At 31.7% G+C, this 24,554-nt stretch overlaps 3 protein-coding genes across 5 annotated transcripts; all 3 read left to right on the forward strand.

The window, feature by feature from the left end:
• The first annotated feature begins 1,053 nt into the window (after positions 1-1,053).
• LOC103847996 (E3 ubiquitin-protein ligase MBR1) lies at positions 1,054-4,654 on the forward strand. 3 transcript variants are annotated; one of them, XM_009124991.3, is made up of 6 exons: positions 1,054-1,973; positions 2,201-3,634; positions 3,730-3,780; positions 3,878-3,976; positions 4,063-4,206; positions 4,310-4,654. In XM_009124991.3, the coding sequence occupies exons 2-6, from the start codon at positions 2,267-2,269 to the stop codon at positions 4,439-4,441; spliced, it is 1,794 nt and encodes a 597-aa protein (XP_009123239.1). In that variant the 5' UTR covers positions 1,054-1,973; positions 2,201-2,266; the 3' UTR covers positions 4,442-4,654. The 3 variants fall into 3 exon arrangements, with proteins under 3 accessions (XP_009123239.1, XP_009123238.1, XP_033134123.1); XM_009124990.3 differs by having other exon boundaries at positions 1,062-1,851; XM_033278232.1 differs by lacking the exon at positions 1,054-1,973 and having other exon boundaries at positions 2,180-3,634.
• Positions 4,655-4,887: 233 nt separating this feature from the next.
• Positions 4,888-9,600, forward strand: LOC103847997. Its single transcript, XM_009124992.3, has 2 exons — positions 4,888-7,599; positions 7,776-9,600. The coding sequence occupies exons 1-2, from the start codon at positions 7,239-7,241 to the stop codon at positions 7,862-7,864; spliced, it is 450 nt and encodes a 149-aa protein (XP_009123240.1). The 5' UTR covers positions 4,888-7,238; the 3' UTR covers positions 7,865-9,600.
• An 11,466-nt stretch (positions 9,601-21,066) lies between these two features.
• On the forward strand, positions 21,067-23,129 carry LOC103848008 (ferredoxin--nitrite reductase, chloroplastic). The gene is made up of 4 exons (XM_018655840.1): positions 21,067-21,479; positions 21,557-21,911; positions 21,999-22,287; positions 22,376-23,129. The coding sequence occupies exons 1-4, from the start codon at positions 21,110-21,112 to the stop codon at positions 23,114-23,116; spliced, it is 1,755 nt and encodes a 584-aa protein (XP_018511356.1). The 5' UTR covers positions 21,067-21,109; the 3' UTR covers positions 23,117-23,129.
• The last annotated feature ends 1,425 nt before the right edge of the window (positions 23,130-24,554 follow it).

Here is a 24,554-nt window from a genome sequence, read left to right on the forward strand (position 1 = left end):
CTTGATTTAAAATTTTAGATACGAAATCAATAATTATTTTAAGTATTTTTGGTGATTTGAGTATACTTTAACTATTTCAGATATTTACTTTTGACTATCTATATATATTTTCAAGTATTTAAACCAATTTAAAAGTATCATTTTTGATGTTTTATATACGTTAAATCTAAAAATAATTAATATATATAAGTATATAAATCTATTTTTAGATAAATTCGGATACCCAAATACTTCGGTTCGGATCAGATTCGGTTCTCTAAATAACAAAATTTTGAATAATTAGAATATTTAATCAATTTATGTTTGGGTTTGGTACTATATCTTTGGATCGGTATCGGTTATGTTCCTCGGATTCATTTTTCCAAATCCTAATAATTACATGAAAAACAAATATCAACATATTTTTCAAAATATACACCCGCGCGCCTGCGCGGGTCAAAATCTAGTTGTATCTTATAACCCAAGGGTAATTTTTTTTTTAATTTTCATGAAAACTCAACTATCCCCCCTCCCCTTCCCCTAATTTTGTTTGATCTTCGAACATTACTCTACCATGAGATAGAAAATTACAAATCTAAACGACACCAAATAAAACAAATATAATGATATCAATACATCCAAAAATAATTGTTTTTAAGTCTATTCTTATTTTTACTAAAAGGCTTGCAACGAAATTTTATTCAAATTTTACGTTTATTCCTCTTCATTGTCGCATGCGTTGAAGAAGAGAATTGACATCTATCATCTCGGCTTGGGGAGGATGAGGCCCCGATTTCATCCACCGTAGGAGTACTGAGGCGAACAACCAGACTGAAACTCTAAAGTTTCGGTCTACAACTGATGATGATCATGAAGACCATATCCCATCCACTCTCTTGTCATGAAGAGATTGGTCAATGAAACTGTAACACCCGTTTTTTTTTGCCATAATAAACTAATACTTATTTTATTTTATATGTTACCAATTATAAATTAATACTTATTTGATAAAATTCAAATCGGCAACTCTGTAGTTATGTAAACCATAGCGAGAGTTGTATTCGTAGTATGTATAAGGATGTTCGCAATTTTTATTTATCTACTTCATTCCCTAGTTTTTAGTATTATTTTTTTAATCGATATAGCGTTTCTATTTACTACCGGGGGAAATCAAGACAGACCAATTGTTTTCTTACCGACACTGTCTATTTTCGTGACCATATATTGCATCTTTATTTTATTATCTTTGTTTTTAGCAGAAGAAATGCTATGTTTTGTATGTTCGTCAACCTTTGATTTTTCTTTTCCTTTTTGGGTTCTTGTTCTATTTTATTTTTTGTTGTTGTAGATTTTTTTTCTCTTTGGTGGTCTATTTATGTAATATTTTGTTTTATTAATAAATAGAAAAAAATCTCGAAAAGAAAGAAGATATCATTGAGACAAATGACGTTCTTACACTAAATACTGGCAGAATCATTCATTACTAGTTTGATATACAGCACCAATTTTTTAATTATTAAATCATATGCTTAGATTTTATTTTCTATATATCAAAATCTTTAAAAACTTAAAGTCACATGAATTCTGTACGCCTCTTAATCCTCTCATTGCCTAAACCATTTTTGCTTATGTGCTCAATTTTCCAAATAACAAAATTTTATTATTTCCTCATAATTCTTGTTTCTCTCTGCAGAGAAATTAAATAGCAATTTTCCGGGGAAAACAAAGTCGAAGAAAAGCCTTAAGAATCGTGCATTGGAAAAAGACAACCACCACACCCACAAAATTAAAAAAATAAAAATAAAAAAATAAAACAACCCCTCAAGCAAGATTGTTTTCGACACGCACTTTAGGTCTCTAGGGATTTTCTGGGTACCATTTCTCTCAACCTTCTTCTGAAATTTCCCTTCTTTTAATTGCTTAGATCGTTCTTGATTTGATGCATTTGCAATAGCTTAGGGGCAGATCCGGATTGCAACTTTAATTTTCCTTCGGTAATTGGGAGTTTTCTTTGTAATTAACTCGATTTGTTTGATAATTGAATTATAAATGTGTTACTTGGAGATGTGGTTTAATTATCTTTGTGGAAATGCTTATTATGTATGTGTAGAAGATGCTCAAATGTTAATCTCACACAAAGCTAACTGCCAATATCATTTTTTTTTTTGTGTATCAGAATTAAGTTGTTAATATGAATTATTTGTGAAACATAATAATGCAGAAGCTACACTTGGAGCCTGAAGCTAGGTCTACACTTTGATCTAGTGCTTGTGTTGTAGTCAGAGTTATGAATCCAATGCAAGGGCAGCAGAGTACTGGTGGTGGTTCATCCACTGATTTGAACCAAGGAGATAATGAACCGGTCTATAACGCAGAGAGCTCTTTGAACACCATGATGAGTCCAGTGGACAACGGACCAACATACGAAAGCCCGAGTTCTCATAACTGGTGGAGGCTTGGTGAATCCAGCTCCGTCTCAGGGCCATCTGATATCAAGACAAATCACCAGCTGCAACACGGAGGAGTTCATGCAGCTGGTTACAACATGAGAAATGGACCCGCTTTCTTGCGCGGTTCAAGCTCCAATGCTGCAAATATGAGCATGGACATGGACAGCAGCGATGATGACTATGGTGCACGGCCTTCCGGGCTCGTATTCCGTCATAGTAGCTATGGGAGTTCGTTAGGAAGTTCGGTCCAGGCCACTGGAGAGAGCAGCAGTGGCCCGGCCGCCTCTTCCTTGGATGGTTGGGGTTCGTCCTGCAAAAGAAAGGCTTTTGAAGCAGCAGCAGCTCCTAGTCCTACTCTTCCTGACTGTTCAGGTCTTTCTCATTATGGTGCTTCGAGTAGTTTGAGTCTGGCTACACCCTCGCAAACTTCTCCAAACCGGATGGAACACATGTTTGGATCTGGTGGTGGTGGAAGAGCGGTTGCAACCAATGCTTTTCATTCTGACACTTCATCTAGACCTGGCAGAAGATTAAATCTGAGGCACCCTCAGGAGTATGCAGGATTCAGCATATCTCATCATAGTGGAGGTTCTATGCAGCAGAGTTTACCATTAAACTCTCCTCAAGACATGAGATCAAGCAGTGGTGAGAACCAGACAAATTTAGTCCATCTCCCTGCTTTGGCAAGGAACATACCCCAATTTGCTTGGGATACTTCTCTCAGTTCAAGAGCAAGTACTTCTTCTTCGGGTATTGGGATGCCTGCAGAGCTATTCGGACCACCGAGAAGCAATCCAGAGCAGCCGCCCATGTTTGCACCTCCTGTGCATGATCAATCTATCTGGAGCTTCACTCGTGGAAACCCTCCTTCAAATATAGATGCGCAGCAGATGAGTCCGGCGTGGATTCCTCCTCCTCAGAGCGCCCCGCCACCGAGAGCATCAGAGCTATCTCCTTGGTCTTTATTTCCTAGTGTTGAATCTCAATCTACTACTAGTCATGGACCTGCTGCATCTCTTCCTTTATTGCCTTCTGTTTCCTCAAACGAGGCAATGCCGTCTAGTTCTTCTAGTAGCCGCAGCCATCGCTCACGGCAGAGAAGGTCAGGGCTGTTATCCGAGAGGCAGAGTGAGCTTCTCCACTTGCGCCACTTAGGGAGGAGCTTAGCTGCTGACAGTGATGGAAGGAACCACCTCATCTCCGAGGTCTGTGTTCTGTAAAAATACTCGCTCTTCATTAGCAACTGCCACGTGTGACTAGTTTAATATAGTTGCACTTGTTCGTCTTATTTTTTTTGTAGATACGTCAGGTGTTGACCGCCATGAGAAGAGGGGAGAATTTACGGATTGAGGTAATAATTTTATTATGAAACCGTTACAGAGTATTTGTTATGAACCCTTTTTTTTTTTCTAAATCATCAGATATTATGTTTTCTTCAAATGAAATAGGATTACATGGTGTTCGATCCACTTATCTTCCAGAGTATGACTGAGATGCACGATAGGCATCGGGAAATGCGCCTTGATGTTGACAACATGTCGTACGAAGTGAGTATTAATTAATTAATTAATTACCACTTTTTTGACTGTTTTATAGCAATCGCCAATATCATGTGTGGGAATATGAATGTTAGGAGCTGTTGGCGCTTGGGGAACGCATAGGAGATGTGAGCACTGGTCTAAGGGAAGATGTCATTTTGAAGACGATGAAACAACACAAATGTACGTCGTCTTCTGCTGAGTTGCATCAGGACATAGAGCCTTGCTGCATTTGTCAGGTATATTTAACTATGGACTTTTTAAGTGTGTGTGTGTGTGTCTCCTGTAACCTTCTTGACTATTCTACATTGATCATGCATCTGTACATTGCTGTTTTGACAGGAAGAGTATGCAGAAGGTGATGATCTTGGGACCTTGGAATGTGGCCATGAATTTCACAAGGACTGTATTAAACAATGGGTCATGCTCAAGAATCTCTGCCCCATTTGCAAGACTGTCGCATTAACGACGTGATAGTAACTGTACCTCCTGGCTCCATTCATCATTGCGATGCCAAAAGAATAATTAAAAAATGTAGAGATCTTATTGATCTGTTCTATCCATCCATGTCTCATCTGAAAATTTAATTGTTATGCTTGACTCGTTGTGTGACTGTTCTAAGAACGTTATGACAGATTATTCATAAAATAGCCATGGGAACGAGAATAATTCCTCTTTTTACTAGAATCATTGTTGATATCTTAGGGATAACAGGCCTTTTAATTTCTTTCAAAGACTATATATGGCAACAATATCGTTGAAATTGTCAAAGAGCTTGTATACAGCCTCATAACAATCCAATCCGTACCCTAAAACCATTGTTTAGCAAGGTGTATTGCAGCTCGAGCTTTGAACTCTCGCTATGAACCAAGCCTGTATCTGACAATTCATCAAATGAAAGTCCTAAGTTGGTAAGGAGAGACGAGATTCGGTTTGGAGTTCTTAAGATAAACATTTTCTTGAAAATATAAACAACCTTAGGCGAACCATTTTGGTACTCAGAAATAACACGCATGAGAGGCATTTATCCACTTGAAAGGCTCCAAAAGCTTCACCAGCTGTCCTTTCAATCCAATTAAATCTCCAGGCGTTACTCACATGGTTGACTCAATGTGACCAGGAGGAGAAGGATGTAAGTAAAAGCTCAAGAAAATAAGCTTGATCATTGCTGCTACAGAGGAAGTGCTACATATATAGAATGGAGTGTGAGACACCGTTGAGAGACAATTATGGAAAGATGACATATCAGTCTAACATTGGTTCTGGAAAATTACTTTGGCTAGAAGCAATTAGATTTGGATTTATCATAATATTAGGAAACAAGATATTATGGATGAAGGGGCGTATATGAATAACTTTGGGGAGTTAGGTCATCGTTACGCTTTATAGAGATGAGCTTTACGTGTTCTTGACAGCTTAGGTTAGACATTGGTGAGTGTAACTGGAGAGATTAGAAATTGATCCGTCTCTAATCATGTGTAAGAGAGTAAATCGGATTTGATATCATGGAAACCATAAACAAATTTGTCACATTACAAAATTCCATCATGTTAGATGGAAGCAATTTCGGTTGGAAACCTAGGATGCGACACATTATCTGAGGAATGCTTGGTCAGCTGTTGAACAAGGATGGTTGCTCCCACCATGCTTATAGAAGACAAGAAACTTGCGCACCTAAAGAAAGATGGACTGATTCGGACATGGCAACATCTAAATTCAACTCAAAGGCATTAACAACAATTTTCTCTGCTGTTGACCTAAATCAATTCAAAATATTTTAAGGGTGTGAATCAGCTAAAGAAGTATGGATACATTGATCACTTACTTTGAAGGAAATACAAGTATAAGAAGAACTAGGATTGATCACTTGGTGTCCAGATTTGAAAATCTCAGAATGGGAGATGATGAATCAATTGTTGGATTCATATCTAAGATTAGCAAGATAGCAAATGAATCTGCAGTCCTTGGTAAGAAGTACACGGAAAAGAGCTTGGGCAAGAAGCTGATGAGGTATCTATCTACCCCCTCGGTTTGAACCTTAATTACAAAGCTGTCTTAAACATCGTGTTGACATTTATGATATGGAATTTAATCAACTCCCTGGTATCCTTGAAGTTCAAGACCTGAAGAAGTCTGATGAGAGCTAAATCAAAGGAAGAAGATAGAGTGACGCGTATTGGGGACAACTTGAGTCTGCTGGCTAGAAACTTCAACAAATGATTAAGAGAGTTGAAAAAGAAAAAAGTTGCTATGGTGGACAAATTCAAAAGCATGAGTCTGATCGCTTCAATTCTCAATCTTCTCGTTCTTATATGTCAAAGGGAAATAGAAAGAAAAGCTTGCAGTGTCAAACAATCTAAAGAAGGAAAAATCTCTTGTGTGCTTTAGTGATACTAAGTCTGAAAGTGACAGTGATAATGAAGAACTTCTTCACAATTTCGTGGCTCTGGTTGGATAAGATGAAACACATGAACTTCAGTTAAGCTTTGATTCATATTCAGAGTCAAAAGTAAAAGAAGATGTTCACAACGCCGATATCAAAACTGAAGACCGAGCTCACTTTGATAAATTTGCTGAACTTTGCCATGAAAATACGCAACTCATCAAAGATAAAGCTATGCTACATACACATGTGAACATTCTAGAAGTACCCTCTCAGTTTTTTTTGTTTCTTCCAACACTTGTAAGATTTTGTAACTACTGTTGATTTTTTTTAACCAATAAGACTTGTAACAAATTTCTTTAAGTGAGCATTTTCTCTACATTTTCAAAGATTTTATACAAACAATTGAAACATATACTAATATAGGTGCTTTTCTGGTCAATAGCACATGCCTGTTCTTATTTTGTTTTTTCATTTAGATTGTAGCTATCTTCTACTTTCGAAAAAGGTATGAAACAAAAAGAATTTATATGCTAATTAAATATGTTAATTTCTTAGAGTGTCCGATGTATAGTACTTAAATAGTTCTAACAGGTCATGATGTTGGTCTTATAAAATCTATTAAAATTTAATATTTTTCCTCATTAATTGTTATTTACAGATAATAGTTCTCATTAATGGTAACAAATATCTAGAGATACAGTTGATACATTTAATAATATGATGTACCTCAAAATCTTGTCTTTATGAATACAAAAACAACCCCCAAATTTTAGTAAAAAACAATTAGAGGCATTATATTCAAAATAAACGGTCTCTTTTTGGGTAGATAAAGATGTCTTGCATATTAAAAGTGGTCCGTAGAGAATAAAAGACCTCACCACTACAATGTCACGCCACAACGCACCACAGCCACCGAGGGATCTTACCAAGCAGCACTCATGGCCGCATGATGTGAACCGCAACGAGGCTTGGCTCCGGAAGAAAAAGAAACGATCAGTGGATCTCATTCCTCGAAGCAAGAGCGTCACGAACGACGATCTCGAGGAGCTTAAAGGTTGCATCGAGCTTGGGTTTGGGTTTGAGCCAGATTCTCCTGACTTGAATCAAAGGCTCACCGATACAATCCCGGCTCTAGATTTGTACTGTGCTGTTCATAGACAATATTGTAACCATTTGTCCCGAACTTCGTCGTTCGCATCGGAAACTGACAGCATTAGCTCTAGCACCACAACGGTTCTCGACAAAGGTATGTGAATTCAAATTGTGGGATCTATTTTTCTGTGGTAGTCACCTTAAGGCTCAACTAGTTCCAGGCATGATCATGCTTTTGGTAGGTTTTTTCCACAGGATAAAACATCCAAAGCTTAGAAGTGTTTTTCTGTTATTTAATTTTTGATATCACGATTTGATAAAATTAAAAAGGTGACGATCGGAAGACAGTGAAGCAGAAGCTGAAGCAATGGGCTCGGGTGGTCGCTTTTTCAGTGCGGCAAGCCAGGAAACCCAGTTGATGTTCTTTGAACTTCTTCTGATTATGCACAAAACAAATGGGATTGGTAACATGATTGCCAATATGAATAAAAACGTATCTCTAAGTCTAAGCTATCAAACTGTTAAATATGTTTTGACGCCAATTGCGCCTTTTTTCTTCTTCTTAATAACCAAACACTTAGTTGTTTTGCGAAGCCAATAGTTGCTTATGCTGTTTTTATCTTTGTTTTTCTTCAAACCAATTAAAGGATTCTCACTGAATGTGGTTCAAAACCATCGAATGTGATTCTAAACCATCTTCTGAATGTGATTCGTAGAGATGTCAAAGTAGACCGCAACCCGCAGATTATATCCAAATAGTCCAGTAGCGGGACGGACTTGGACATATATATACAAACCGCAATCCGCATCAGATCGGCCTACTTGAACGTGGGTTGATCCGCTTAACACTTCTAAAACTAAAAGTTTTGATAGAATATCAAAATTATGAATAACTTAAGATATATGTTTTCTAAATATTTTATTTTCTATAATAAAAAAAACTTTAAACTATGTAAAATAGGCCTGGGCATTTTACCCGGACCCGAAGACCCGACCCGAAACCGATCCGAAAAAACCCGGTTCGGGTAGGAACCGATCCGATCAAATTACCCTATCGGGTCTTGTTGTAGAGGACCCGCGGGTCTTGGACCCGACCCGACCCGAACCCGAAATCCGATGGGTACCCGAATTAATAATGTAAATTAAATAAAATGCACCAAGGGAGAATCGAAGACGGGTTATTTGTCTAGAGAATATGAGGGTCAACCACTAGGAGACAACGAATTGTTGTTGTATTTCGCATAGTTTAGTATATATACACATTTTAATATAATAAAAACACAAATTTTGAATAAAATTTTGAATATTTTCGGATATATAAATATTTTCAGATATTTTTTTGTATTTTTAGGTCTTTTTTAGATCGAACCCGAACCGAACCTGACCCGAACCGAACCGAATCCGAACCGATAAATTCTAATTACCCGAATAGGTCTAACTATCTAAGACCCGACCCGACCCGGACCCAGCACGACCCGAACCGACCCGGAACCGAAAATTTGAAATTACCCTATCGGGTCCTAAACTTTTAGACCCGAAAGATCCGGACCCGAAAGGACCCGACCCGAATCCGACCCGACGACCCGAATGCCCAGACCTAATGTAAAAATACAAATAAAGGAAAAAATATTATAAACAAGAATAAACAAGACATCTAAAAACAACCACATTTTATATTTGCACAACATAAATTAGGTTTTATGTTTCTTTTGACAATTTGAGAACCTAACTATTATAGCAAACACAATGAAGTGAATTTTGTAATCAACTATCTCAACACTTTAATTTTCAATTACTTTGGATCAGTTGATATAGTATGCTTATGGATGATCTTTGGCTTTTGTATCTCAGTTCATTATATGTTTGTTATTCTCAGTTTTGTTAATTCTTGGACACAAGTGTGGAATGATAATTTAAAACAAAAATATTATATGTAAATAATCAAATTATAAGAATACTGTAAAGTATATTTTCTTATTCTCACTCATTTTTTTTATAATTATTTTATCATTTCTTTGGAAAAATAAACTCTTTTCAATATAAATATATCATTTACAGAAGAAAAAATTCATGATTTATCTTTTTTATAATTCACACTCAATGTAAAATGATATTCAACATACATGAAAATTACATAGCATATTTTAAACATCATGAATAGAGATCCACAGGCTGGCCCACCAAACCGCTTAGCTATTCGGGGTGGACTTGGTCATATATATACAAACCGGCTTAATTTTGTAGACATTATGTTTTTTCTATGTTCAAGTAATTTTAGTTGTTGATACCATTGGGAACGATTTTGATCCTAATTGTTTATTTGTATTTAAGTTTTTTCAAAATACCCTTTAATATTAGTGTTTTAATGTTTAAAATTCTCTTCCTCTAGAATTTAGGGGCCAAAAAATTCATCACTTATAACTTCATAAACTAGATTTTGATCCGCGCTTTAGAAGCGCGGATTTATCTTTAAATTAAATTATTTTTACACAAATTTTTATATAAGATAAAATATAGATTTGAGCATATTTATCGGAAACCAAGAAACTGAACCGTACCATAAAAAAAAAAAATTAAACTGAATTTCATATTTAACCGAGCGGGTCCAATATTTCTAGAACCAAAATACCAGGACAGAACCAAAAACTAAGAGTATCCAATTTTTTTAAATACAAATTATATAAAAAAAATATTTGTTATATTTAATTTTGAAATAGCTAAATATCTAAAAATATTATTTATAAACCAACTTACCCAAAAATCGAATTACCCAATTTTCTTAGAAATATTAAAATTATCTGAATTATTAGTATTTTATCCAAACAACCTAAATAACCCGATATTTAAACTAACCAACCCGAATTATCTAATATTTTTATTATAAATCTGAAATGACCAAAAACTATATCGAACTGGAAACAAATTGGACCCAGATTTTTTTTGGATATTAACTGGTTCCTAATTTTGGCACCCGAACCAAACAGAAACCAAAATAACTTAACTGAAAGTAGACTATACTTTGTAAGTACCTGAAGAATTTCTAAATTTACAGAAACCAAAATAACTTATCTGAAAACAAACTATACTTTGTAAGTACCTTAAGAATTTCTAAATTTCTAGAAACACAAAACAGAAACCAAAAATGTGATTAAACTTCTCATATACTTTTTATTAGTATAAAAAATTAAATAAATTATTTGATTTTTCATATAAAGTAAATACATTGTATTTATGTTATGAATTTTAATTTATGAGTTTTGTAATGAGCATATTAAAGTTACATTTGTGAGTTTTAAAATTAATATGAGATTTTAATCATTTTAGTTATATTATTATATTAATATAACTATGTAAATAGATGAAATCTCTTTTTTTTCAGGTGAAATTGTTTTAGGATTCTCTTACACTCTCAGATTGTGTATATATATATATATACTAACGTGTGTTGTACACTATTAGTCTATTATAAATGTATTTGTTAATGTCCCACACTGAAGGTTAGCCAAATAAAAATGTCACACGGTTAAACCATTTTGTAACGGTTTCCTCGCTTTTAATGAGATAATTTTTAATAAATAATTATATGCCATAAGAATCAAAACAATCGGTAATGTTTTGTTTGAAATAATTGTAGGACCAAAATAATAACTAATAGTAACATATAGGCCAAACAACTTTTTAAGTAAATTTTTTAAGGATTTTTTCTTCCTAATAGTATAGATATTAATTAGATTTAATTTTATTTAACAGCTTTCAAAGATTAATGATTTCAATTACAGCTTAAACTAAGTAAGAAGATATTGAAATTGAGTTTACCTGGAGATGAACAATGTTTTATTTCTTATTCTTCTTTACTTTCGGTAACCAATTATGATAATCGAAGCCACAGGGCAGTGAACTAAAATTCAGAATGACAAAAGATCAAACATATGTTGCAACACATATCATAGTTATAATTAACCTTTACCAAGTTTCGGCTTTCACTACTTTAAGACCTTTCTTATACCTATTAATCGTAGCTTTGATATCTATCATTTTCAAAAGATCAGGTTGATCACCTCTCACAAAGTATTACTACGTTGTAAGCAATTTTATGCTTTTGCTTTAGCTTTCATTTGCTTTAGAACTTTTCTTAAACCTATACAACATAGCTTGGACATGCATTTTCTTCAAAAGCGCAGGTTGACTTCTTACGTCTAGATTCTAAAGGGTTGCTATTGATTACTCTAACTGTTACTATCCTCTCTCACAATAACACATGTCTGGTTATCTTCCAACATCGGTTCAAATTCAAACCCGATCCTAGGCAGCCTTCTTTACCTCTCGTTCTTTTGGGTAAACACGGTGAGAGATTCAGAGGAAACCCTGGTTTTTCCTACTTGAGAAACATATAAGACCATTGCTTTTTTATGCTTCTCCATGTGGTATAACTTGCATTTTAGTTTATTATCTTGTTGCTCAAACAGTTCTCGTTCCTCCTCTTGTTTTTGTAAGTCTTCAAGCAACCCCAGTCACTCTATCAGACTATTCATTTTTTGTTGCTCTCAATCCGTCAATGTGTTATACTGAATTTAGAGATTAGGTAGAGTCATTGTTAACAGGTTTGCATCTATGAATTTTCTTGGATAAGATGAGTTTCCCCTCCCATGAAATCATCATTCGATAACTCCCACTGCTGATCAGCGTTTCTAAGACCCTACAAATATAAGTCCAACAAAACTTAAACCATAAGGAAGATAGATCACCTAAATCACAGAAAAAGAAGAAGTCAATACTCCCAAATTCGTATTTTAAAAAAGTTACAAAAATCTAAATTCAAGTAAAAGAGGGGAAATCCCTCGAATCTATGAGAATAGAATAAGATGATCTTCTGGTGATTTCTAAAGGCAATTCAATATGATTGATTCAGCTGGGGATTTAGGTTAGAAACTTTCACGGGATATTTCGTGAAAATGATTAACCTTATTTTGTTGATGATTTGGATTTTCGATGTGCATTTTGATCTCTTCAAAGCATGGACTTTTGATTTCTGATGATTATGTTTTGTTCATTTTTTTTACTCATAAGTCATGTATAATCTGGAAATATCTTTGCTTGTTCGTGAAATTAGGTACCAAAAAAACACATGACTTGATAAAATGTTAGTTTAATAAAATGGGCCTTGTGTAACGTTATGGAATCTCTTTGGTATGTCACATGATATATTGGCGTAATAAATGAGTTTAGTTAAACTATTTAAGTATAGTTAGAGAAATATAAACTAAAACCAAAAATTATAATTACTTAGTGAAAAGGTCCAAACAACCTTTATAAGTAGATTTATCAAAACTGATTCCCTTTTAATAGAATAGACTAGATTTTGACCCGCGCTTTTAAGCGCGGGTTATTTTTCAGTTGATAAAATTTATGATATGAATTACTATTTTTGTCTTGTTATACATTATTATGTTACAAAATTTTATTATGTCAAAAATTATTATTATTATGTAATTATATTTTTAATTGTTTGATTACGTTTTTCAAAAAAAAATTATATGGATTGATCATATTCAGTGCGTCTATTATTTTAAAATAAATTATTTTCAATTAGATGAGAACAATACTTTTATATCAAGTTTGGACACGTCGTCGAACCAGTAAATACGATGACTTGTACATAAGCTGGTTTAGATTTAATGAAAACTCGTTAATTTAAAGCATGCAAACTTCGAAAAAACATGCAATCAAGTGTGACCCGGCATTTGGTTTACATGGTAGGAAAAAAATAATCTTCAATAATATTTTAAGAGATGAATGAAACTTCTAATATATTAATGTAATAAAAAATAATAACGTAAATATATATAATTTTGTTTTAACAAATGATTCGCTAAAGTGTTTTTTAATTAAATTTGATTTTGTAAATATTTAGAATTATATAATGTTAGATGACATGATATAATATGTTGTATGATATATGCTTTCATTTTAATAATTGATATCTAAATATTATATATCCATCTTTGAGCATAATATATGATGTATATAACGTTATTGAATAACAACAATAACATTGGATAATAATAAGAAAAATAATTAGAGAAGTGTATCATACAAAATGAGAAATAATATAATAGGATTTATTTAAATTATTTAAATTATTTAAATTATTTATAGTTATTGTAGTTAATGGTAGGATAAAAAATAAAGAGTTTTATATAGATGTTATAAATTCTTTTATAAATATTTTTAAAAATATTTTCTTTTAATAATATAAATTTTCAATCGCATCTATAATATATTCTTATCAAAAATCATCATAACAATATATTTAGAATATATATATATATATATATATATATATATATTTAGAATATATTGTTAAACTAAATTAGAAAAATATAAGGTAATTGATTATTGCATAGTTAGAGAAATATAAGGTAATTGACTATTGCATAATTAGAGAAATATAAGGTGAGACCAAAAAAATAGTTAAGTCTAATGAAAGGGTCTAACAACTTTTCATAGGTAGATTTTTTAAAACTCCTTACCTTTTAGTAGTATAGATTTTAATAATTGATATCTAAATATTATATATCCATCTTTGAGCATAATATATGATGTATATAACGTTATTGAATAACAACAATAACAGTGGATAATAATAAGAAAAATAATTAGAGAAGTGTATCATACAAAATGAGAAATAATATAATAGGATTTATTTAAATTATTTAAATTATTTATAGTTATTGTAGTTAATGGTAGGATAAAAAATAAAGAGTTTTATATAGATGTTATAAATTCTTTTATAAATATTTTTAAAAATATTTTCTTTTAATAATATAAATTTTCAATCGCATCTATAATATATTCTTATCAAAAATCATCATAACAATATATTTAGAATATATATATATATATATTTAGAATATATTGTTAAACTAAATTAGAAAAATATAAGGTAATTGATTATTGCATAGTTAGAGAAATATAAGGTAATTGACTATTGCATAATTAGAGAAATATAAGGTGAGACCAAAAAAATAGTTAAGTCTAATGAAATGGTCCAACAACTTTTTATAGGTAGATTTTTTAAAACTCATTCCCTTTTAATAGTATAGATATCAGGACATTCTCTGGCACAAGAGCCGGAATGTCTGAGTTTTTCCAGGTAGTATTCTAGTTATGTTGGTCTAAGTGAGTGATCAAGTTTTGATTATATTCACTTCAGTTAATAACTAAGTAGTGGCTCGTAGTAATGACTAACTTAGGGCAAAGCGTAAACCCGTTGGTTCTTAGTTAGATTTCTAGTGGGAATAGAGTCGGTGTTACCTTGGCCAGACGATAATAGGACAATACTTTAGGCCTCATCAAAAAGTCCGGTATCGGATTAGTCGTCTTCCTGTCTCCTTGGAGGATTAGTCAAGAAGATACACTCCCAGTTTAAAAAAAAAGTATTCGGTGTAGCCAATTTTCTTGTATACTTGTAGGAGAGATGAAGTAGCGTGGAAGCCACACATGTAATAGCGGTAGAGAATAATTTGGATGATTTCGGTTTGGACTGAACCGGGACATGTCTTTCTCATCTTCTTTGTTTCTTAGACATCCTGAGAAGTCGTACGTCCGAGAACATTATAAAAGCTAGAAGAGCCACTAGCTATTTATTATATTATTCATTGTATTAGTCACCCTAAAAATGTAGGAAAAAAATGCATGTACTTTTAATTTTTTTTTTTTGGTTGGGACATTGCAAAATGAAGCTGTATTTTTGGTACAGTAGTGTAATTTTACTCTATGAAACGGAACTCAAACTAATTGTTTGGAGAAAAAAGTTGGAAGATATTCAATTAATTGTGCAATCTTTAGTTTGATTTACAATTTGTATCTTTGAAAAAAAAAAAAGAGTGATTTCGAAAAACAAAAATGAGACAGTCAAATATGTTGGAAATACAACCAGTTTTAACCAATCATAATATTCAGAAAGATAAGGTTTTAATAACCCAGATATACCTTCACTTAGAATGTTTAAACGGGTTGCTAAAAAAAAAGAATGTTTAAACGGTTACCTCTGCCCTGTAAACCCTGCCCATTTTCGGGATCGACTGGTTCAAACGCAGTGATTGCAGTTACGGCTGCGAGAGTTTGTGGAAGCGGGTGATTGCAATTTCAAGCGTTATTAAGTGTTTCATATGATTGACATAACGTTTAAAAATTATTGCATTTTCGGGTCATTTTTGACTGGTTTATCCATGTAAAAATCAATTAATAAAAACTATTTAATAGACAAAAAGTTTAATTACAAAAATGATAATTATGAAACCCAATATAAAATAATAAATATAAAATTATATTTATAAATAATATTATTATAATAAGTATAAAAATTATATTTATAAAATCATATTATTATAATAAATATAAAAATTACATATATAAAGCATACTATCATAATAAATATAAAAACTATATTTATAAAATCATAGTATTAAACTTTGTGTGATTGTAGCGTTTTTTGTGATTGTTGTAAAATGCCGACAACCGCTACCAATCCCAAAAACTGCATTGGTGGATGGTAACCGTGAAACCAGTGAGACCCTAAGTTATTGCACGTTTAAGTAATGTTTGTGTAAACACATTATATATTTGTATCCACTTAATTCGTTTATTTTAAGGCTATTGTGAAGAATGAATAGTCTGTTCATGCCAACTTTTTATTATAGTTTTTGGTTTTAATTAATGTTAGCAAATAATTTTAAATTTAAAATCATCATACAAACAAAAACAAATGTTAGCTAAATCTAATATGTTATGTTGTGGATAATTAATTTAGGAATAGTTCTTGTAGTTAGACTAGGACGCTGATCTCCTGTTTTCACCTTTCCGGTTTCCGGTCTTTGGCTTAAGTATTTCTCATGTATCCAAACTAAAAAGGAAAACTTTTAGATAAAAATGAATATTTGAATATCTCAAGATATGGTCGAATCTAACCTAATTGAAACCAAAGACTGGTTACATACATGATTCTTACCCCTAAAAGGCTAAAAGAGTGGAGAATCCGTCATTCATCATTTTTACAATAAACAACCGGCTAAAACTAGAATTTAGACACCAAAACAATATACTCTTGCTATTAAGATCAATAATACATTATATTTTCTCCGCTTGATCGTTTAGTTTGTTATTTATGTAGTATCACGAAGAATCTGATATTATTTTATCCAAACAGTTTGACGTTAGAAGGAAAAGACTGTGATAATGACTGGGAGGAAGCACTATCAAACTTTGACCAACACAACCGACCGCGACATGCAAGCTCAATTCAAAGCTCTGCAGTAACAAGTGAACTCAGCTAGGGAAAATGATAACACCCGTACGGGTAACCCGAAGATCATCTCAGAAGTTTAAAACTTTGAAGAGAGGATGGAATATACTCCAAGGAGCTGGAGCAAAGTGTGTGGTGATAGCCAAGTGTGCGGAGATTAACGTAACTTGAAGCGATAACTTAGTTTTTCGAAGAGAAAACTCTGACATGAACATAGCATGACGAGCATGGTGCAGGTTCTAAACTCGTGTTGTGGCCTATGCAAACTTGGATATCCCTACCGGGGCAGGAAACGCGGTCCAGCGGACTCCCATAGAATACAGAGAGCAGATTGTGGATGCGACAGCCGCAAACACCAATCATGCTAACTTGCTTATGGAAAATTAGGACATGGACACATATACTGAAACGGAGATGCAAGAGGCACCATTGGCCAAGAAATCGGCAAGACCGCCAACCTTGAAGAAGTCTTCTTTAAAAAGTTAGAAGCTGTACTTACCTTGATCAAACGTCTCCCTGGTGTCACTCCACAAATCCAGAGAAGCACCCTATATTCCTATGCATGTGATCGTCCTCATCGAGATGCAAATCAATTCTCTTTTTTTTTTTATCATGAGAATAAATGATGGGACCAGTAATCGATTCTTCATTTTCCTAAACTAATCTTAATTTTTATGTTTATTATTAATCCCTTCAAGATAACATTAATGAGAGTGTCCTAATATATTTATTTTAAGTTTTAACTGTAACCAGTAGAACATTTATTAAATATTATAGTTTTTGTCCGCAGATTTTTTTTTTTTTAAATCCTTACTAATAAAATGGACCTTTTGAGGCTCCATAAAGCGTCCACATCAGCGAAAAAAAATTCTCCCGAAAGATGACACGTGGCATAAAATATAGTTTTACATTTTAATATTACTAATTTTTAAAAATTATAAATAATATGAAACATAGAGCATAAAAAATGGAAAAACTGCATTGAACATATGTAAAATTACTATTTTTCATTTTAAAAAAAAGACGGCTTAATTCCATAATGTAATATTACCATTTTACATTTTTATTTAAAAAAATAATAATATGTAAACATACAACATAAAAATGGAAAAACTACATTAAACATATGTAAGATTACAATTTTTCACTAAAAAAAGACGGTTTATCTCCATAATGTAACATTACTATTTTGTAAAAAAAAACATTATATATAATTTCGAAAATAATAAATAATATGTAAACATACAACATAAAAAATGGAAATACTACATTAAACATATGTAAGATTACCATTTTACATTTAAAAATAGCAATAAAATGTAAACATACAACATAAAAAAATGGAAAAACTACATTAAACATATGTAAGATTCCCATTTTTCACTAAAAAAAACGGCTTATCTCCATAATGTAAAATTTCTATTTTATATTAAAAAAAAACATAAATATAACTATTTGACTATTTGTCCAAGTTCTTCTATTAAACATTGCCGTTTTACATTAAAAATGGAAAAATACATTGAGATTTAAACATCTATCTTAAAATATAAAATATAGATATTAACTAAATATAAAGTATAAGAAAGAGAAATACTCAATATATTGAAAAATAAATAATAATTAAATATTATAAATATACGCATTATATATACAATAATAAGTAAATGCACAATTTTTAAAAAATGGAAAGAGTACATTAAATATTAAACATCTATCTTAAAATGTAAAATATAGATATTAAGTAAATAGAAAGTATAAGAAAAAGAAATACACAACTTAAAAACAATGGAAATAGTATATTACGATTTAAACATCTATCATAAAATGTAAAATATAGATATTATGCAAATAGAAAGTATAAGAAAAGGAAATACACAATTTAAAAAAATGGAAAAACTACATTAGTATTTAAACATCTATATTAAAATGTAAATCTATCTTAAAATATAAAATTATTAGTAAATAGAAAGTATAAGAAATAGAAATACACAATATAAAAAAAAAGTAAATATATAATATAAGTAAATACCCAATTTAAAAAATGGAAAATTACATTAAGATTTAAAAATATATCTTAAAATTTAAAATATAGATATTAAGTAAATAGAAAGTATAACAAATGGAAATATACAATTTAAAAAAAAATGGAAAACGTACATTAAGATTTAAACATCTATCTTAAAATGTAAAATATAAATATTAAGTAAATAAAAAGTACAAGAAATGGAAATACATATACATGAAAATAAATAATAAGTAAATAATGTAAATATATAATATACGAATTATATATATAATAATAAGTAAATACACAATTTTTTTTAAAAATGGAAAAACTTCATTAAGCATTAAACATCTATCTAAAAATGTAAAATATATAATATAAGTAAATACACAATTTTAAAAAATGGAAAAAGTACATTAAGATTTAAATATCTATTTTAAAATATAAAATATAGATATTACGTAAATTAAAATATAAGAAATGGAAATAAACATTTAAAAAATGGAAAAAGTACATTAAGATTTAAACATCTATCTTAAACTGTACATTTATCTTAAAATGGTAGTAAATTATATAAAAATGGAAATACCACATTTGACAAAAAAAATGTATAGTTTTACATCAAGAAAGTCCCTATAAAACTCATTATTCCATCAATATCAACCTCACTCTATCAAGGAAAACTTCAAAGCACTCGAGCAAAAAAATGGTTCCACCATCAACTTTTGCCGTCCCAAAAACCTTTAATGACCTTGAATGAGATTTTTTATGACAACAAATTTTTTGTTAGGTGGATTCATTGTTGGGAAACCCGCAACTTCCAAAAGCCAAACTTATTCATGGGAATTGAATTACTTTTCATAGACTCAAAGGTATTCTTACAATTGTTAATATTCATACTAACTCTTTCATGATCAAACCATTACAGTTAATAATCATTCAAACGTTTATCCTGAAACACTTCTTTCCTCGCCGAATCAGGTATTGGTTCATGTTGGTTTAATATTATTTTTGGTTTATTAACCGGTTTAGGATAGTCCTATTGTAAATATAATTTAAGTTGGTTTTGCATATATTATGCTTAAAATTAAATAATAGTAATATTATGCTTAAAATATAATTTTAGAGAGTTTTCAAATATAGTTTAGAGAACATTATAGGTGATGAATTTAATTTATTAAATTCGTTTATTACTTAAAACTAAGTTTTTTTAAAAACATACTGAGTTATAAATATCAATGATGGATTGGTGAGTATAACATGAAGACAAAAATATAAATATTTTATTTTCAAGATAAGAAATTCAGTTACTCAATATATAATATCTTAAATTATTTTTTAAAAAATATACATAATTTATATATATAGATTAATCTTCCAAACTTAAACTATTATATTATATATGAATAATTTTTTTAAATAAAAACAATTTCTGATTAAAAAAAATAAATAAAAAAACAAATGGTTAAACATCAATATCATCTAGGTTAAGTATACGAACAACACAAATTCAAACATCACAAAAAATATTTACATAAACATTATAATACAATAATTTAATCAAAAAATACAATAAAAAATAATATTCAAAAGAATAGTTATATACTTAAATTTGAAAATCAAAGATATTTTTGCTAAAATTGTAATTACCTCGCCAAGAAGATCGACCATCTTTTTTACGGATTGATCGATTGTTAAGCATGTGGTCGATCCGAAAATACTCTGCAGTTTAATTAAATATCTAAAACATTTATTCCAACACTCAACATATAGTTTTCCTAAATATGATAACTAGATAGCCGATAAAATTACAAAAAATATTTAAATAGTAAAAAATATGTTAATTTAACGTGTTAAAATTTAAAAATAAATTTTAATTATGACATACATCTTAACATTTATATAAATATATATCATAACCTAAATATAAATAATTTAACAACTTAAATTAGAAAAATATAAAAATCCCGGACGTAGCTCGGGTTAATCCCTAGTAGTATATAAAGTTACCCTTGATTCATTTAGATGGAAGAATATAGTAATAATAATAATAATAATAATATAATTGATTACCATTCGAATATGAAACAGATGCAGCTAAATTTGGTTCGAAGTCAAAGCTGCCTCGATTAAGAAATTGTAGAAAATAAAGAGTTTCATTAAATTCGAATCTAAAAATTGATTTCAGTTTCATTTATATTTAAAAACAAAAAATCTTGGAAGTGTCTGTTTCCTGCTCACAACAGATGATGTGAAGAAACTTGACCCTTTGGCTAGCTCAAGAGCTCATCTCTCCTTGTACAAAAATGGCCACACGTATCCTACCTTCTCTCACCACCTCATCCCTCCTCCACCATGACTTCTTCTACTTCCCTCTCTCTTCGTTTCAGCCCTCCTCCACACACTCTCCTCCCTTCCAAACCCAGAAGATCCCTCGTCGTCGCCGCCGCTCAGACTGCTCCTCCGGCCGTAGAAGCCGACAGGCTCGAGCCGAGAGTGGAGTTGAGAGATGGGTTTTTCATTCTCAAGGAAAAGTTTCGTAAAGGGATTAACCCACAGGAGAAGGTTAAGATCGAGAGTGAGCCAATGAAGCTGTTCATGGAGAATGGCATTGAAGAGCTAGCCAAGAAATCTATGGAAGAGATCGATGGCGAAAAGCTGACGAAAGATGATATTGACGTTAGACTCAAGTGGCTTGGTTTGTTCCATCGCAGGAAGCATCAATGTATGTTAATAAGTAATAACTATCCTCTTTATTATAATATAAAGGTTTTCTTCATGATTCTTGTTCTTTTTTTACAGATGGTAAGTTTATGATGAGGCTGAAACTACCAAATGGTGTGACCACAAGTGCACAGACGCGGTACTTAGCGAGTGTGATTAGGAAGTACGGGGAAGATGGATGTGCTGACGTGACAACAAGACAGAACTGGCAGATCCGTGGTGTTGTGTTGCCTGATGTGCCTGAGATCTTGAAAGGTCTTGCTTCCGTTGGGTTAACGAGTCTCCAAAGTGGAATGGATAACGTGAGGAACCCTGTTGGGAATCCTATAGCTGGGATTGACCCTGATGAGATAGTCGATACAAGACCTTACACGAACCTTCTCTCGCAGTTTATTACTGCCAATTCGCTTGGAAATCCGGAGTTCAGCAACTTGTAAGATTACATTTTTCGTTTTCGATATGAAGATTTGTGATGTTGAGTGAATGAATAAATCTACTAAAGAGGTTTATTTATATGCAGGCCGAGGAAGTGGAATGTGTGTGTGGTTGGGAGTCATGATCTCTACGAGCATCCGCATATTAATGATCTGGCTTACATGCCTGCTAATAAAGATGGTCGGTTTGGATTCAATTTGCTTGTGGGAGGATTCTTTAGCGCCAAAAGATGCGAAGAAGCTATTCCTCTCGATGCTTGGGTCCCTGCTGATGATGTTCTTCCACTCTGCGGAGCTGTTCTCGAGGCCTTCAGAGATCTTGGAACTAGAGGAAACCGACAGAAGACAAGAATGATGTGGCTCATCGACGAACTTGTAAGTACGCTCTTCTTCCAATTTTTTTTTTGTTTTACTTTGGTTTTGGTAGTTATTGATTTGTTTTTTTTTTTTTAAATGTTAAAAGGGTATTGAAGGATTTAGAGCTGAAGTAGAGAAGAGAATGCCAAGTGGGAAACTCGAGAGAGAGTCTTCGGAGGATCTTGTGAACAAACAATGGGAGAGGAGAGACTACTTCGGAGTCCACCCTCAGAAACAAGAAGGTCTTAGCTACATAGGCCTTCACTGTCCCGTCGGCAGGCTACAAGCGGATGACATGGACGAGCTTGCTAGATTAGCCGACACCTACGGTTCAGGCGAGCTCAGACTCACGGTGGAGCAAAACATCATCATACCAAACGTGGAAACTTCGAAAACGCAAGCTCTGCTTCAAGAACCGTTCCTCAAGAACCGGTTCTCACCCGAGCCATCGATCTTGATGAAAGGTCTGGTTGCTTGTACCGGAAGCCAGTTCTGCGGACAAGCGATAATCGAGACGAAGCTAAGAGCCTTAAAAGTGACTGAAGAAGTTGAGAGACTCGTAGCTGTGCCGAAGCCTGTGAGGATGCATTGGACAGGGTGTCCCAACACGTGCGGACAAGTCCAAGTGGCGGATATCGGGTTCATGGGATGCTTGACACGTGGCGAGGATGGTAAGGCTGTGGAGGGTGCTGACGTGTACGTTGGAGGGAGAGTAGGAAGCGACTCGCATATTGGAGAGATTTATAAGAAAGGTGTGCCTGTTACGGATTTGGCTCCATTGGTGGCTGAGATTCTAGTCAAAGAGTTTGGTGCTGTGCCTAGAGTGAGAGAAGAGAATGAAGATTGATTGTTTCAAACCTTTTGGAATTCATTAAATTGAAAGGTTATAAAAAATTCTTGATTCAACTTAAACTATTTCTTTTTTTAATCAGCAACTTATACAGATTCATATAGATTTTATAGACCAAACCGGTAACTCCGCATCCACACAGACAACAAATGACGATTGCTTTCTTAAATCATTTCTATTTAGCAAAATTTTTTTTTAATCATTTACTTTCTTTTTAAACAAGACTAGGTCTTTGATTATTTATTTTAGTTTAATTTTGTCAATATATATTTTCTGTACCATGTGATTCTTCTGATAAATATTTAGAAAATAATTAAATCATACTAATTATTAAATATTCACTTTCGTTGTTTATAAAATTTTAACTAATTTTATGATTTATATTTAGGATAAATAAATAAAATTATATCTAAATATTATTATGCTTTCATGCACTTGTAAACAGATTTACATATTTTTATAAGTTTTAAGTCATTTTTAGTTTATATTAAAAATAAGAAAAAGATTGTATTAAATATTTTTATGTTCTCATCTTAATTAGATATGTGACTAAATAAAATACAATTAATATTTTCTTAATATCATTTAGTTCGGTTCATTTTTTAGATATAAAATTTTAAGTTGTAAAGTCAATATTGCATTTTTTTTTTTGGTAAACTTGTTAAGTCAATATTGCATTAGTAAACACTTATACTATTTTAAAATCTTGATATATGTCATTTCTTATAAAATTATAAAAATTTGAGTGTTCAGGGAATGAGAGTTGCGTAAACAAATCAAATTTGAAATATTTTGAAATGTCATCAGTTAGTTACGATTTTATAATGTAGTTATATACCCAAGAAAATAAAAATTGTAGTTTTCTTTATGTTCTCATCTTTCTTTAGATATTTGATTTCAAATATAATATTTTGGATGAGTTGTATCTGTTATTTTCAAATTGAAGAACGGGATTTCTGTTTTATTTTGATAAAGCTGAATTAGATACTATTTTATTAGTTTTATTTAGTTTAGTTCATCCTCTTAAATTTTCAAATATATTTTATAAAATTTGATATACTTTGTTTTGAAAAAATAGAAAACAAAAACATAACATTGAGATGCATTAATAAAAGAGAATTTCCATAGGAAAGCCATTTTTAAGTTTTTGTCACAAAAATAACACTTAATGAAGAAAATGATCAAATTAAGTTTTATTAAAGGGTAAAAATGTAGAGTTAAGGGGTGTGGTTTTAGGGATAAGGTTTCAAATTTTAAAGATAAAAATTAAATATTAAAAATTTCAAAATAAAAAGGAATATTTTGGTCATTTTCTTTCTTGGAAGCTATTTTTGTGATAAAAAATTAAAAATGACTATTTGACAGAATTGCCCTTAATAAAATAACTTTTAATATTTTTTTAAATCATGTACATGTATAACATTCATAAAATAAA

This window comes from Brassica rapa, chromosome A09, assembly GCF_000309985.2.
Source record: "Brassica rapa cultivar Chiifu-401-42 chromosome A09, CAAS_Brap_v3.01, whole genome shotgun sequence".
Lineage (NCBI taxonomy): Eukaryota > Viridiplantae > Streptophyta > Magnoliopsida > Brassicales > Brassicaceae > Brassica > Brassica rapa.

Excerpts from the sequence above, each read along its gene's own strand:
- LOC103847996 (XM_009124991.3), top strand. The coding sequence starts at position 2,267 with ATGAATCCAATGCAAGGGCAGCAGAGTACTGGTGGTGGTTCATCCACT. Across the intron at positions 3,977-4,062 it reads TTGACAACATGTCGTACGAA|GAGCTGTTGGCGCTTGGGGA; the intron begins GTGAGTATTAAT and ends TATGAATGTTAG. Across the intron at positions 4,207-4,309 it reads AGCCTTGCTGCATTTGTCAG|GAAGAGTATGCAGAAGGTGA; the intron begins GTATATTTAACT and ends CTGTTTTGACAG.
- LOC103847997 (XM_009124992.3), top strand. The coding sequence starts at position 7,239 with ATGTCACGCCACAACGCACCACAGCCACCGAGGGATCTTACCAAGCAG. Across the intron at positions 7,600-7,775 it reads CACAACGGTTCTCGACAAAG|GTGACGATCGGAAGACAGTG; the intron begins GTATGTGAATTC and ends AAAATTAAAAAG.
- LOC103848008 (XM_018655840.1), top strand. The coding sequence starts at position 21,110 with ATGACTTCTTCTACTTCCCTCTCTCTTCGTTTCAGCCCTCCTCCACAC. Across the intron at positions 21,480-21,556 it reads CCATCGCAGGAAGCATCAAT|ATGGTAAGTTTATGATGAGG; the intron begins GTATGTTAATAA and ends CTTTTTTTACAG. Across the intron at positions 22,288-22,375 it reads TGTGGCTCATCGACGAACTT|GGTATTGAAGGATTTAGAGC; the intron begins GTAAGTACGCTC and ends AAATGTTAAAAG.